This window comes from Micromesistius poutassou (genome assembly GCF_964030765.1).
Source record: "Micromesistius poutassou genome assembly, chromosome: 7".
Lineage (NCBI taxonomy): Eukaryota > Metazoa > Chordata > Actinopteri > Gadiformes > Gadidae > Micromesistius > Micromesistius poutassou.
The window spans coordinates 9800752-9816423 of NC_140277.1; the positions used below are offsets into that span (position 1 = coordinate 9800752).

General features: G+C 43.2%; 1 protein-coding gene across 1 annotated transcript in view; it reads left to right on the top strand.

The window, feature by feature from the left end:
* Positions 1-2659: 2659 nt before the first annotated feature.
* neurl1ab (neuralized E3 ubiquitin protein ligase 1Ab) overlaps positions 2660-15672 on the top strand; it is a gene marked incomplete at its 3' end in the record, with an annotated part of 46014 nt that continues 33001 nt past the window's right edge. Inside the window, exon 1 of the mRNA XM_084470469.1 lies at positions 2660-2705. Coding sequence (XP_084326595.1) covers positions 2672-2705 — 34 coding nt within the window. The 5' untranslated portion in view covers positions 2660-2671. The remainder of the gene's footprint in view (positions 2706-15672) is intronic.

The window sequence follows — 15672 nt, forward strand, 5'->3', positions numbered from 1 at the left end:
CAGCTTAACCATTGCAAACCAAGGATTTAACCGTCGGGATTGCATTACGGCTGTCAGGTTGTTTGTGTCCTTCAACAAACGTGGATTCTTGGATGTTGGATGAGTTCCAGTGGGAATGCACAATAGATGGATGCTAAATTAATCACTTCATAGTCCCTAAATGCATTAATCCATTCGTAATTAAAGAGATGGGCCTCGATCAGACACACTCTGAAGTGTAGCACCAAGCATCGGAGGCCACATTTAATTAGGCCTAAACAGAGCTTAGAGAGCCTTTGTGTTCCTCAGGGTAGAGCTAAAACGCAATCACTTGTGATGGTGTGCTCAGTCTATCGCTATGAAATATCGGTTGCATGTGGATAACATAGTAGTAGTAAAGTATTGGTTTACTAAGTACTAGTAACTAGTATATAATGTAAATTATATTCATAGCCCTATTTTTTTAAATGAGGGAGTGCATTGATTGTTTTATGATGGAGATCTTTGGGATAGGCTGTTGGACTGCCAGTGCACAGGTTCTACGCCAATCCCCCAAGTCTACAGCTTCAACTGTAGGCATCCTCAAGAAGCTAATTGGGTCACGGGCCCAAAAAATAAAAATAAAGCATGTTTAAATTACCATCCCGCCCTTGGAATTCTGTCAATATCACCCCCATCCCCCCCGCCCCCCCTCGACCCTGGGTGATCCCAGTCCAAGGATCTTGTGACTAATGCTACTGTCACACACCCACTGCCCCCCAAACCCCCCCCCTGCCCCTCATATCACTTAAATGAACATGGCTGTGTGGCTGCGTCTCCACTGTTGCGCCCCAAACAGTCCCATGACCCTCTTGTGTTGTCTTTGAGTTCTTCAGCACATGGAGCCCAAGGCAGACGGGCGGATGTAGATGGGGGGTGGAAGAGAGTGAAAGCATTTCCATTGAATGCTTGTTTTTGTTTGCCAGATTGTTGTCCTCCACGGAATGAGGAAGTATGCACAAAGTGTAAGTGGCAGTCGGCTCGAGGCAATGTGTGCAAGTTTGATGCAGAGTTTGCCGACGCACCCGGTGGGGCTGGCCTGCTAACCGTCTCTGGTGGTGGAGGGTACTTGGTCGCCTCTGTGAGAGGGTGATGAACCACAAACTAGTCTGACCCCTCTGGACCTAGCTAGGGAAAACAAACAGTTCAGCTATTTCAAAATAATGCTAATTATGGAGGGGGGAATACAGGGTCGTAGAAACTGTCCCAACGCATGACATTGAGCGCTACTTGGTAGAAGTGTAGGCCTACTTTTTTGTACAGTTTTTTGTACAGCGCTCAGTTCTCTGAAAAACAGGGCAGTAGGCTGTTAGGACGAACCGAAACAACACGCCAAAGTGCATAGTGACAAATAGAAAATGAAATATCACGCGTTTATCGGACTAAAGTTTACCAGCTGCTGGGGATACTCTATACAAAATGGGAGAGCTCTATATAAACAGCTTGAGAATGGTGCTGCGTCGCCAAGCCTAGTACATTATTTTACAGCGCTGGCTGCCCGGGGGGATTATGTAAACTTCTTAGAGGGACCAGGCCTTGGGTGCCTGCACCCAGGACCAGCTGTCGGTTACTGGCACACATTATAGCGTAGATATAGGCCTCATACAATATAACGGATCTCTTATAGAATATAACTCACTAATACCGTTTTGATGAACTCATATGATAACAACATTTTAAATCTTAAAATATAGGCCTAATAATAGAACCTTTGATTTTAGTAGCGTGGTTGAAATTCGTATAGGCCTGGGCCACATAAAACCATTAAGCGACTGACAAATGTAAAATGACTGAAAATGACTATTAAAATATAAGAATATTAAAAATGTGTCGATTCTAACGACATCGCCACGGTGGTGTTATGATCTGACCCGGGGCGGTCGTCCCCAGGCGAGAGCTGACTTTACCGGTCGTCTTCGCAACTTTACGCATTTTAGAGCCACTAGCCTAGTACAAACAGTTTGGGCCTGGTTCCGTCCAACAGTTCGAATAGATTTCCCAGACGAAGATGACACCGTATGTCGACAGCTTTATGTTTTAACGAGACATGTTTAGAGGGAGATGAGTGGGCAGAATAACTAAATCAAGATCTATTTATTATTTATTTAGACCATATACCCCCCCCCCCCCCCCCCCCCCACACACACACACACACACACACACACACACACACACACACACACACACACACACACACACCCACCGCTTTAACCGCGCGAAACACCTGAGCCTCTCTGGCAATGCGATGCAAAACAGTCTTCTATCTAGAAGTATAGCCCACCACCGGTAGCCCCACCCCCACCACACCACCACCTCTGTGTCGAGTCCCAGTGACGCCCCACCCACACGACTACCTTTTATGATGAGTTCAATTGAGTCGTGCGTTGCTTGGTGGTAGCGTGGAGGAGTCGCTCGCTGCGTGTCCGTTTTCTGCACATTGCTGCCCGATGTCGTCGAGTCGGTGGACGTTCGTAACCCGGGGCAGTCGTGCGATTCGTGACGCTGTTGTAGAGGGTTTTGTTTGTGGTTGTTATGAACGGAGATAACCTAATACCTAAGAGGCGAGTGATCATGTTGACATCGGAGACGCACAGTTTCCTGAGATCGTTTTGGACCCGCTGAAGTGAGAGGAGAACGCGTGTTTCATGCGACCATGGGTGGGCAGATAACGAGGAACACCTTTTACGGTAGGCTGAATAAGAAAGCATGTTTCACTAAATGTTTAGGTCATTTCTAATTTTGATTTTAGTGATATTGTTATATAGGCCCAAGGTATAGTCCACCAGACATTTTTTTTCCTTCAATTGGGAAGAGCTCTGTGCGTCCGGGTTCCACATGCCCGGCTACTTGCTTAAAGTTGCTGTCATGAATAGAGCCATGCATTAATGCAGGCTCTCCAGTGAGGAACTGGTTGCTAAGTGAGTGTGTGTGGGCTGCTGCTGACGTATGGCATGTGTCTGTGAATTAGTTATACAAATCCTATGCGATTGTTGTTTTGGAAGTCTACTACATATCATGAATTGCAACTGTTAGAACTTTTTAAAAGATGGAGTGTACGTTAGCTGTTTTCTTTATTGAATTATACATCCTTTGAGACAAATTCAGAATTCCACGTGGTCTTGGGTGTTAGTCCCCTAAAGCAACACTACTATTGACGGGTTTGTCATCATCTGTCATGAGTAGGCTACTTTCTAATAGTCAACCCTATGTTCTGGTTCCCTTCATTCTTTACATTTCTGTAGTAGGCCTAGCCCTACCAACTTTACAAATAACGATGTGAGTTAAGCAGTCATCCAAAAAACAAAGTGTGTGTGTGCGTGTGCGCGAGCGTGTGTGTTTATATATAAATATACATGTGTTTATATAGGCCTATATATAGACAGATGGATAGCTGGATGGATAAGCCAAGGCGATATATATGGAAAAATCTGAAATCGAACTAACCATAAAGGTAACTTTTAGTCATTGGTGCGCGTTAACTTGACATACGCATCCCATTCCCGTGCGTCTGCTCACAATGACGTCACAACACGTCGGAAGACGCAGTTCAATGAAGCGTCAGTCCGTTTCCAGGGCCTGACTTTTCTCTTGTTCTGCATTCTTCGAATGAACGACGGCCAAAATAATTAGGGACCGAGCCAAACTTGGCAAGGACCCTATTGAAATCCTCATGTTTATTAGGGACCGAGCCAAACTTGGCAAGGACCCTATTGAAACCCTCGTGATTATTCTTATTATTATTATTATTTTTAGTCGACTTCGACTGCATTTTTCCCCCCCTGCACATATTCTAAAACTCAAATTTTTTTGGTGCAATTGTGGGGACTGGTGAAAAATTTGATATTCTAGCCCTCAAATTCACATTCGCCCCTAGGTGGCGCTATAGCAACTGTTCAAAAGTGCAAACTTTGCACAAGCATATCTCGCCACCGGTTTGACCTACACTCATGAAACTTTGCACACACATGCATATCCTCATGATGAACAAAAAAGTCTCTTGAACTGAACACTTCCGGTAGCCATATTTTCCGCCATTTTGAATTAGGTTAAAAACAGTAAATTCCCCAAGGATCCCAGGTTTTTCGACTTTGACCAAAATCCTTTGGCACATATCATATATGGCCCATTATCTTCAATCTTACTTAAGGATTAGTCTGTACAATAAAGTTTAGAGCACCAATGAGTTCTAAAAGGGGTGTGGTTGAAACCTCGAAAATAGTTAATTGCTCATATCAACGTCAAGTTGGACGCCTATGATGTTGGCCCCAATACAAAAGTTGTTCAGAATCAAATTCTGAACAAGATAAAGTCAACATATTTTCAAATGGGGCGTGGCATCGAAATGGGCGTGGCCTGACACTAAAATCGCCACAGTTCATAGACGCAATGTTTGATTTCAGCAGGAGCGACTTAGTGGCCGTTAGGTACCAAAGTTCTAACTGCTCACCAAAAATTTAGTCGATTTAAAAAACAACATGGCCGCCAGAGCCTCAAAATCACTGTGCGGAGACCGTAATAGTTATGAATATGAAATTCACAGCACACGTGTAAACTGGTGCCGATAGCTCACATACCAAAATTCGTGTTTCTATTTTTTGTAGCGCCCCCTACAGGAACTTTAAAAAGCAGCCCCTGCGCCACGTTTCACCAATATGTATGAAACTCAGTATTCACGTACAATGTGCCCATACCTACAGAAAAGCCTCTTGGACCCATGCCCCAAACCCCACAGGAAGTCGGCTATTTGCATTTCTAATTTTCACTTTTGGCGGCCATTTTGAATTTTTTTCACTTTTTTGCCTTGTATTTGAATGAACTCCTCCTAGGGATTTTATCGGATCTGCTTCAAAATTGGTCGGTACAGTCATGAAGTGGTGCTGAACCAAAATCATGCTATTTGTGATTGTACGTTGAAGGGCGTGTCGGTGGCATGCCGTCAAAGTTGGCCATTTTTGAATTCCGTCGCCTTGTATTAAACTTACTCCTCCTAGGGAATTTATCAGATCTGCTTCAAAATTGGTCAGTACAGTCATGAAGTGGTGCTGAACCAAAATCATGCTATTTGTGATTGTACGTTGAAGGGCGTGTCCGTGGCATGCCATTAAAGTTGGCCATTTTTGAATTCCGTCGCCTTGTATTTGAACTAACTCCTCCTAGGCAATTTATCGCATCATTGATGTAGGGTTAATGAACATGTAATTCAGTTAAATGTGGTCTTACATGTTAATGTCAAAACAATCAGTAGGACACCACAGGGCACCTCTGCTTCTACAGATTACATAAATTTGCGAATTTTTTTTAAAACTGCGCTTTTTTAAAACTGAGCGCAGTGATGAACGGGACCTCGTGCCGGCTTGCGGCTGCGTCACGTGCGGTCCTAACATGTGCACATCTTGCCAGCACACATGTTACGACGGCACGTGACGCGGCCGCAAGCCGGCGCGATTTTTTTTTAAAACTGCGCTCAGTGATGAACGGGACCTCGTAGTGGCGGCTGCAAGCCGGCGCGAGGTCCCGTTCATCACTGCGCGCAGTTTTAATTAGGGACCGAGCAGAACCTGCAAGGTCCCTATTGTTTTTGATCCGATTATTATTAGGGACCGAGCCAAACATGGCAAGGACCCTATTGAAACCCTCATGATTATTATTATTAGGGACCGAGCCAAACTTGGCAAGGACCCTATTGAAACCCTCGTGTTTATTATTCTTATTCTTATTTTCCCTCATCTTCGACTGCATTTTTCCCCCCCTGCACATATTCGAAAACTCATTTTTTCTTGGTGCATTTTGTGGGACTGGTGAAAAATTTGATATTCTAGCCCTCAAATTCACATTCGCCCCTAGGTGGCGCTATACCAACTATGCCAAAATTTCAACGTTTGCACAAGCATAACTCGTCACCGGTTGGACCTAAACTCATGAAACTTTGCACACATATTCAAATCCTCATAATGAAGAAATTTGCAGATACTAACTTAGCACTTCCGGTAGCCAGATTTCCCGCCATTTTGAATTTAGTTAAAAACAGTAAATCTCCCCAAGGATCCCAGGTTTTTCGACTTTGACATAAATCCTTTGGCACATATCATCTATGGCCCATTATCTTCAATCTGACATAAGGATTAGTCTGTAGGATAAATTTCAAAGTACCCATGAGCCATTGAGTTCAAAAAGGGGTGTGTTTTTCACCCCAAAAATAGTAAATTGCACATATCTACATTAATTGGACTCCTATGGTGTTGGACCTCTCTACTAAAGTTGTTCACAATCAAATTCTGAACAAGATTGAGTCAACAATTTTTCAAATGGGGCGTGGCATCGAAGTGGGCGTGGCCCGATACTAAAATAGCCACAGTTCATAGACGCAATGTTTGATTTGAGCGGGACCAACTCAATGGCCATTAGGTACCAAAGTTCTAACTGCTCACCAAAAATTAAGTCGATTTAAAATACAACATGGCCGCCAGAGGCTCAAAATCACTCTGCGGACACCGTAATAGTTATGAATATGAAATTCACAGGACACGTGTAAACTGGTGCCGATAGCTCACATACCAAAATTCGTGTTTCTATTTTTTGTAGCGCCCCCTACAGGAACTTTAAAAAGCAGCCCCTGCGCCACGTTTCACCTATATGTATGAAACTCAGTATTCACGTACAATGTGCCCATACCTACAGAAAAGCCTCTTGGACCCATGCCCCAAACCCCACAGGAAGTCGGCTATTTGCATTTCTAATTTTCACTTTTGGCGGCCATTTTGAATTTTTTTCACTTTTTTGCCTTGTATTTGAATGAACTCCTCCTAGGGAATTTATCGGATCTGCTTCAAAATTGGTCAGTACAGTCATGAAGTGGTGCTGAACCAACGCCGTGCTATTTGTGACTGTACGTTGAAGGGCGTGTCCGTGGCGTGATGTCAAAGTTGGCCATTTTGAATGGAATTTCACTTTTTCGCATTGTATTTGAACGAACTCCTCCTAGGGAATTTATCGGATCGTTGATGTAGGGTTAATGAACATGTAATTCAGTTAAATGTGGTCTTACATGTTAATGTCAAAACAATCAGTAGGACACCACAGGGCACCTCTGCTTCTACAGATTACATAAATTTGCGAATTTTTTTTAAAACTGCGCTTTTTTAAAACTGCGCGCAGTGATGAACGGGACCTCGTGCCGGCTTGCGGCTGCGTCACGTGCGGTCCTAACATGTGCACATCTTGCCAGCACACATGTTACGACGGCACGTGACGCGGCCGCAAGCCGGCGCGATTTTTTTTTAAAACTGCGCGCAGTGATGAACGGGACCTCGTAGTGGCGGCTGCAAGCCGGCGCGAGGTCCCGTTCATCACTGCGCGCAGTTTTTTCTTCTTCTTCTTATTTTCCCTCATCTTCGACTGCATTTTTCCCCCCCTGCACATATTCGAAAACTCATTTTTATTTGGCACATTTTGCGGGACTGGTGAAAAATTTGATATTCTAGCCCTCAAATTCACATTCGCCCCTAGGTGGCGCTATACCAACTATGCCAAAATTTCAACGTTTGCACAAGCATAACTCGTCACCGGTTGGACCTAAACTCATGAAACTTTGCACACATATGCAAATCCTCATAATGAAGAAATTTGCAGATACTAACTTAGCACTTCCGGTAGCCAGATTTCCCGCCATTTTGAATTTAGTTAAAAACAGTAAATTCCCCAAGGATCCCAGGTTTTTGGACTTTGACAAAAATCCTTTGGCACATTTCATCTATGGCCCATTATCTTCAATATGACATAAGGATTAGTTTGTAGGATAAATTTCAAAGTACCCATGAGCCATTGAGTTCAAAAAGGGGTGTGTTTTTCACCCCAAAAATAGTAAATTGCACATATCTACATTAATTGGACTCCTATGGTGTTGGACCTCTCTACTAAAGTTGTTCATAATCAAATTCTGAACAAGAATAAGTCAACAATTTTTCAAATGGGGCGTGGCATCGAAGTGGGCGTGGCCCGTTACTAAAATAGCCACAGTTCATAGACGCAATGTTTGATTTGAGCGGGACCAACTCAATGGCCGTTAGGTACCAAAGTTCTAACTGCTCACCAAAAATTACGTCGATTTAAAAAACAACATGGCCGCCAGAGGAGGGTCGATCACTCTGCGGACACCGTAATAGTTATGAATATGAAATTCACAGGACACGTGTAAACTGGTGCCTCTAGCTCACATACCAAAATTCGTGTTTCTCATATGTGTAGCGCCCCCTACAGGAACTTTAAAAAACAGCCCCTGCGCCACGTTTCACCAATATGTATGAAACTTGGTAGGCACGTATAAGGTCCAATGCCCTACAGAAAAGCCTCTTGGACCCATGCTCCAAACCCCACCGGAAGTCGGAAATTTTAATTTTTTCATTTTCACTCTCGGCGGCCATTTTGAAAGTTTTTCACTTTTTTGCCTTGTATTTGAATGAACTCCTCCTAGGGAATTTATCGGATTTGCTTCAAAATTGGTCAGTACAGTCATGAAGTGGTGCTAAACCAAAATCGTGCTATTTGTGACTGTACGTTGAAGGGCGTGTCCGTGGCATGCCGTCAAAGTTGGCCATTTTTGAATTCCGTCGCGTTGTATTTGAACTAACTCCTCCTAGGGAATTTATCGGATCTGCTTCAAATTTGGTCAGTACAGTCATGAAGTGGTGCTGAACCAAAATCGTGCTATTTGGGACTGTACGTTGGAGGGCGTGGCCGTGGCGTGATGTCAAAGTTGGCCATTTTGAATGGAATTTCACTTTTTCGCATTGTATTTGAACGAACTCCTCCTAGGGAATTTATCGCATCTGCTTCACAATTGGTCAGTACAGTCATGAAGTGGTGCTGAACCAAAATCGTGCTATTTGTGACTGTACGTTGAAGGGCGTGTCCGTGGTGTGCCGGCAAAGTTGGCCATTTTTGAATTCCGTCGCCAAAAGTTGGCAATTTTTGAATTCCGTCGCCTTGTATTTGAACTAACTCCTCCTAGGGAATTTATCGGATCTGCTTCAAAATTGGTCAGTACAGTCATGAAGTGGTGCTGAACCAAAATCGTGCTATTTGTGATTGTACGTTGAAGGGCGTGTCCGTGGCATGCCGTCAAAGTTGGCCATTTTTGAATTCCGTCGCCTTGTATTTCAACTAACTCCTCCTAGGGAATTTATCGGATCATTGATGTAGGGTTAATAATGTTAGTTAAAGTTGTTACAACATGTAATTCAGTTAAATGTGGTCTTACATGTTAATGTCAAAACAATCAGTAGGACACCACAGGGCACCTCTGCTTCTACAGATTACATAAATTTGCGAATTTTTTTTAAAACTGCGCATTTTTAAAACTGCGCGCAGTGATGAACGGGACCTCGTGCCGGCTTGCGGCTGCGTCACGTGCGGTCCTAACATGTGCACATCTTGCCAGCACACATGTTACGACGGCACGTGACGCGGCCGCAAGCCGGCGCGATTTTTTTTTAAAACTGCGCGCAGTGATGAACGGGACCTCGCGCCGGCTGCCCTATTGTTTTTGATCCGATTATTATTAGGGACCGAGCCAAACATGGCAAGGACCCTATTGAAACCCTCATGATTATTATTATTAGGGACCGAGCCAAACATGGCAAGGTCCCTATTGAAACCCTCATGTTTATTCTTCTTCTTCTTATTATTATTTTTCAGAACTTCGACTGCATTTTTCCCCCCCTGCACATATTCGAAAACTCATTTTTTTTTGGCACATTTGTGGGGACTGGTGAAAAATTTTATAATCTAGCCCTCAAATTCACATTCGCCCCTAGGTGGCGCTATAGCAACTGTTCAAAAGTGCAAACTTTGCACAAGCATATCTCGCCACCGGTTTGACCTACATTCATGAAACTTTGCACAAACATGCATATCCTCATGATGAACAAAAAAGTCTCTTGAACTGAACACTTCCGGTAGCCATATTTTCCGCCATTTTGAATTTAGTTAAAAACAGTAAATTCCCCAAGGATCCCAGGTTTTTCGACTTTGACCAAAATCCTTTGGCACTTATCATATAAGGCCCATTATCTTCAATCTGACTTAAGGATTAGTCTGTACAATAGAGTTTAGAGCACCAATGAGTTCTAAAAGTGGTGTGGTTGAAACCTCGAAAATAGTTAATTGCTCATATCAACGTCAAGTTGGACGCCTATGATGTTGGCACCAATACAAAAGTTGTTCAGAATCAAATTCCGAACAAGATAAAGTCAACATATTTTCAAATGGGGCGTGGCATCGAAGTGGGCGTGGCCTGACACTAAAATCGCCACAGTTCATAGACGCAATGTTTGATTTGAGCGGGACCCACTCAGTGGCCGTTAGGTACCAAAATTCTAACTGCTCAATTAAAATTAAGTCGATTGAAAAAAAAACATGGCCGCCACAGGCTCTGGTGTCAGGGTAAATCACTGTGCGGAGACCGTAATAGTTATGAATATGAAATTCACAGGACACGTGTAAACTGGTGCCTTTAGCTCACATACCAAAATTCGTGTTTCTATTTTTTGTAGCGCCCCCTACAGGAACTTTAAAATGCAGCCCCTACATCACGTTTCACCAATATGTATGAAACTCGGTAGGCACGTACAAGGTCACAATACCTACAGAAAAGCCTCTTGGACCCATGCCCCAAAACCCACCGGAAGTCGGAAATTTTAATTTTTTCATTTTCACTCTCGGCGGCCATTTTTAATTTTTTTCACTTTTTGGCCTTGTATTTGAATGAACTCCTCCTAGGGAATTTATCGGATCTGCTTCAAAATTGGTCAGTACAGTCAATAAATGGTGCCGAACCAACGCCGTGCTATTTGTGACTGTACGTTGAAGGGCGTGTCCGTGGCGTGCCGTCAAAGTTGTCCATTTTGGAATTCCGTCGCCTTGTATTTGAACTAACTCCTCCTAGGGAATTTATCGATTCTGCTTCCAAATTGGTCAGTACAGTCATGAAATGGTGCTGAATAAACGCCGTGCTATTTGGGACTGTACGTTGAAGGGCGTGTCCGTGGCGTGATGTCAAAGTTGGCCATTTTGAATGGAATTTCACTTTTTCGCATTGTATTTGAACAAACTCCTCCTAGGGAATTTATCGCATCTGCTTCCAAATTGGTTAGTACAGTCAAAAAATGGTGCTGAACCAACGCCGTGCTATTTGTGACTGTACGTTGAAGGGCGTGGCCGTGGCGTGCCGTCAAAGTTGGCCATTTTTGAATTCCGTCGCCTTGTATTTGAACTAACTCCTCCTAGGGAATTTATCGGATCATTGATGTAGGGTTAATAATGTTAGTTAAAGTTGTTACAACATGTAATTCAGTTAAATGTGGTCTTACATGTTAATGTCAAAACAATCAGTAGGACACCACAGGGCACCTCTGCTTCTACAGATTACATAAATTTGGGAATTTTTTTTAAAACTGCGCTTTTTTAAAACTGCGCGCAGTGATGAACGGGACCTCGTGCCGGCTTGCGGCTGCGTCACGTGCGGTCCTAACATGTGCACATCTTGCCAGCACACATGTTACGACGGCACGTGACGCGGCCGCAAGCCGGCGCGATTTTTTTTTAAAACTGCGCGCAGTGATGAACGGGACCTCGTAGTGGCGGCTGCAAGCCGGCGCGAGGTCCCGTTCATCACTGCGCGCAGTTTTAATTCTTCTTCTTATTTTCCCTCATCTTCGACTGCATTTTTCCCCCCCTGAACATATTCTAAAACTCAATTTTTCTTGGTGCATTTTGTGGGACTGGTGAAAAATTTGATATTCTAGCCCTCAAATTCACATTCGCCCCTAGGTGGCGCTATACCAACTATGCCAAAATTTCAACGTTTGCACAAGCATAACTCGTCACCGGTTGGACCTAAACTCATGAAACTTTGCACACATATGCAAATCCTCATAATGAACAAATTTGCAGATACTAACTTAGCACTTCCGGTAGCCAGATTTCCCGCCATTTTGAATTTAGTTAAAAACAGTAAATTCCCCAAGGATCCCAGGTTTTTCGACTTTGACATAAATCCTTTGGCACATATCATCTATGGCCCATTATCTTCAATCTGACATAAGGATTAGTCTGTAGGATAAATTTCAAAGTACCCATGAGCCATTGAGTTCAAAAAGCGGTGTGTTTTTCACCCCAAAAATAGTAAATTACACATATCTACATTAATTGTACTCCTATGGTGTTGGACCTCTCTACTAAAGTTGTTCAGAATCAAATTCTGAACAAGATTGAGTCAACAATTTTTCAAATGGGGCGTGGCATCGAAGTGGGCGTGGCCCGATACTAAAATAGCCACAGTTCATAGACGCAATGTTTGATTTGAGCGGGACCAACTCAATGGCCATTAGGTACCAAAGTTCTAACTGCTCACCAAAAATTAAGTCGATTTAAAATACAACATGGCCGCCAGAGGCTCAAAATCACTCTGCGGACACCGTAATAGTTATGAATATGAAATTCACAGGACACGTGTAAACTGGTGCCGATAGCTCACATACCAAAATTCGTGTTTCTATTTTTTGTAGCGCCCCCTACAGGAACTTTAAAAAGCAGCCCATGCGCCACGTTTCACCTATATGTATGAAACTCAGTATTCACGTACAATGTGCCCATACCTACAGAAAAGCCTCTTGGACCCATGCCCCAAACCCCACAGGAAGTCGGCTATTTGCATTTCTAATTTTCACTTTTGGCGGCCATTTTGAATTTTTTTCACTTTTTTGCCTTGTATTTGAATGAACTCCTCCTAGGGAATTTATCGAATCTGCTTCCAAATTGGTCAGTACAGTCAATAAATGGTGCCGAACCAACGCCGTGCTATTTGTGACTGTACGTTGAAGGGCGTGTCCGTGGCGTGCCGTCAAAGTTGGCCATTTTTGAATTCCGTCGCCTTGTATTTGAACTAACTCCTCCTAGGGAATTTATGGAATCTGCTTCCAAATTGGTCAGTACAGTCATGAAATGGTGCTGAATAAACGCCGTGCTATTTGGGACTGTACGTTGAAGGGCGTGTCCGTGGCGTGATGTCAAAGTTGGCCATTTTGAATGGAATTTCACTTTTTCGCATTGTATTTGAACAAACTCCTCCTAGGGAATTTATCGCATCTGCTTCACAATTGGTTAGTACAGTCAAAAAATGGTGCTGAACCAACACCGTGCTATTTGTGACTGTACATTGAAGGGCGTGGCCGTGGCGTGCCGTCAAAGTTGGCCATTTTTGAATTCCGTCGTCTTGTATTTGAACTAACTCCTCCTAGGGAATTTATCGGATCATTGATGTAGGGTTAATAATGTTAGTTAAAGTTGTTACAACATGTAATTCAGTTAAATGTGCTCTTACATGTTAATGTCAAAACAATCAGTAGGACACCACAGGGCACCTCTGCTTCTACAGATTACATAAATTTGCGAATTTTTTTTTAAACTGCGCTTTTTTAAAACTGCGCGCAGTGATGAACGGGACCTCGTGCCGGCTTGCGGCTGCGTCACGTGCGGTCCTAACATGTGCACATCTTGCCAGCACACATGTTACGACGGCACGTGACGCGGCCGCAAGCCGGCGCGATTTTTTTTTAAAACTGCGCGCAGTGATGAACGGGACCTCGTAGTGGCGGCTGCAAGCCGGCGCGAGGTCCCGTTCATCACTGCGCGCAGTTTTAATTATTCTTATTCTTTTTAACCGTCTTCGACTGCATTTTTCCCCCCCTGAACATATACGAAAACTCATATTTTCTTGAAACGTTTGGTGGGACTGCTGTAAAATTTGAGATTCTAGCCGTCAAATTCACATTGGCCCCAAGGTGGCGCTATACCAACTATGCCAAAATTTCAACGTTTACACAAGCATAACTCGTCACTGGTTGGACCTACACTCATGAAACTTTTGCCACACATGCAAAACCTCATGATGAACAAATTTGCAGATACTAACTTAGCACTTCCGGTAGCCACATTTCCAGCCATTTTGAATTTAGTTAAAAACAGTAAATTCCCCAAGGATCCCAGGTTTTTCGACTTTCACAAAAATCCTTTAGCACATATCATCTATGGCCCATTATCTTCAATTTGACATAAGGATTAGTCTGTAAACTAAAGTAGCAAGTACCCATGAGCCATTGAGTTCGAAAAGGGGTGTGGTTTTTACCAAAAAATTGGTAAATTGCACATATCTACATGAATTGGACTCCTATGATCTTGGACCCCTCTACTAAAGTTGTTCAGAATCAAATTCTGAACAAGATAAAGTAAAAAAAAATTCAAATGGGGCGTGGCTTCAAAATGGGCGTGGCCTGTTACTAAAATAGCCACAGTTCATAGACGCAATGTTTGATTTGAGCGGGACCAACTCAGTAGCCTTTGGGGACAAAAGTTCTAACTGCTCAAGTAAAATTAAGTCGATTGGAAAAACAACATGGCCGCCAGAGGCTCAAAATCACTCTGCGGAGACCGTAATAGTTATGAATATGAAATTCACAGGACACGTGTAAACTGCTGCCTGTAGCTCATATACCAAATTTCGTGATTGTCATGTTTGTAGCGCCCCCTACAGGAACTTTAAAAACCAGCCCCTGCGCCACGTATCACCAATATGTATGAAACTCGGTATGCATGTACAACATGCCAATACCTACAGAAAAGCCTCTTGGAACCATGCCCCAAAACCCACCGGAAGTCGGCTGTTCTCTTTTTTAATTTGCACTTTTACCGGCAAATTTCACTTTTTTACCGGCAAATTTCACTTTTTTGCCTTGTATTTGAACGAACTCCTCCTAGGGAATTTATCGGACCTGCTTCACAATTGGTCAGTACAGTCATGAAATGGAGCTGAACCAACGCCGTGTTATTTGTGACTGTACGTTGAAGGGCGTGTCCGTGGCGTGCCGTCAAAGTTGGCCATTTTGAATGGAATTTTTTCACTTTTTCGCCTTGTATTTCAACAAACTCCTCCTAGGGAATGTATCTCATCTGCTTCTACAGATTACATGAATTCGCTAAAAATTAAAATTAAAACTGCGCGCAGTGATGAACGGGACCTCGTGGCAGCGCACATGTTACGAGGTCCCGTTCATCACTGCGCGCAGTTTTAATTAGGGACCGAGCCAAACATGGCAAGGTCCCTATTGAAACCCTCATGATTATTCTTCTTCTTCTTATTATTATTATTTTTAAACACTTCGACTGCATTTTTCCCCCCCTGCACATATTCTAAAACTCATTTTTTCTTGGTGCAATTGTGGGGACTGGTGAAAAATTTGATAATCTAGCCCTCAAATTCACATTCGCCCCTAGGTGGCGCTATAGCAACTGTTCAAAAGTGCAAACTTTGCACAAGCATATCTCGCCACCGGTTTGACCTACATTCATGAAACTTTGCACAAACATGCATATCCTCATGATGAACAAAAAAGTCTCTTGAACTGAACACTTCCGGTAGCCATATTTTCCGCCATTTTGAATTTAGTTAAAAACAGTAAATTCCCCAAGGATCCCAGGTTTTTCGACTTTGACAAAAATCCTTTGGCAGATATCATATATGGCCCATTATCTTCAATCTGACTTAAAGATTAGTCTGTACAATAAAGTTTAGAGCACCAATGAGTTCTAAAAGGGGTGTGG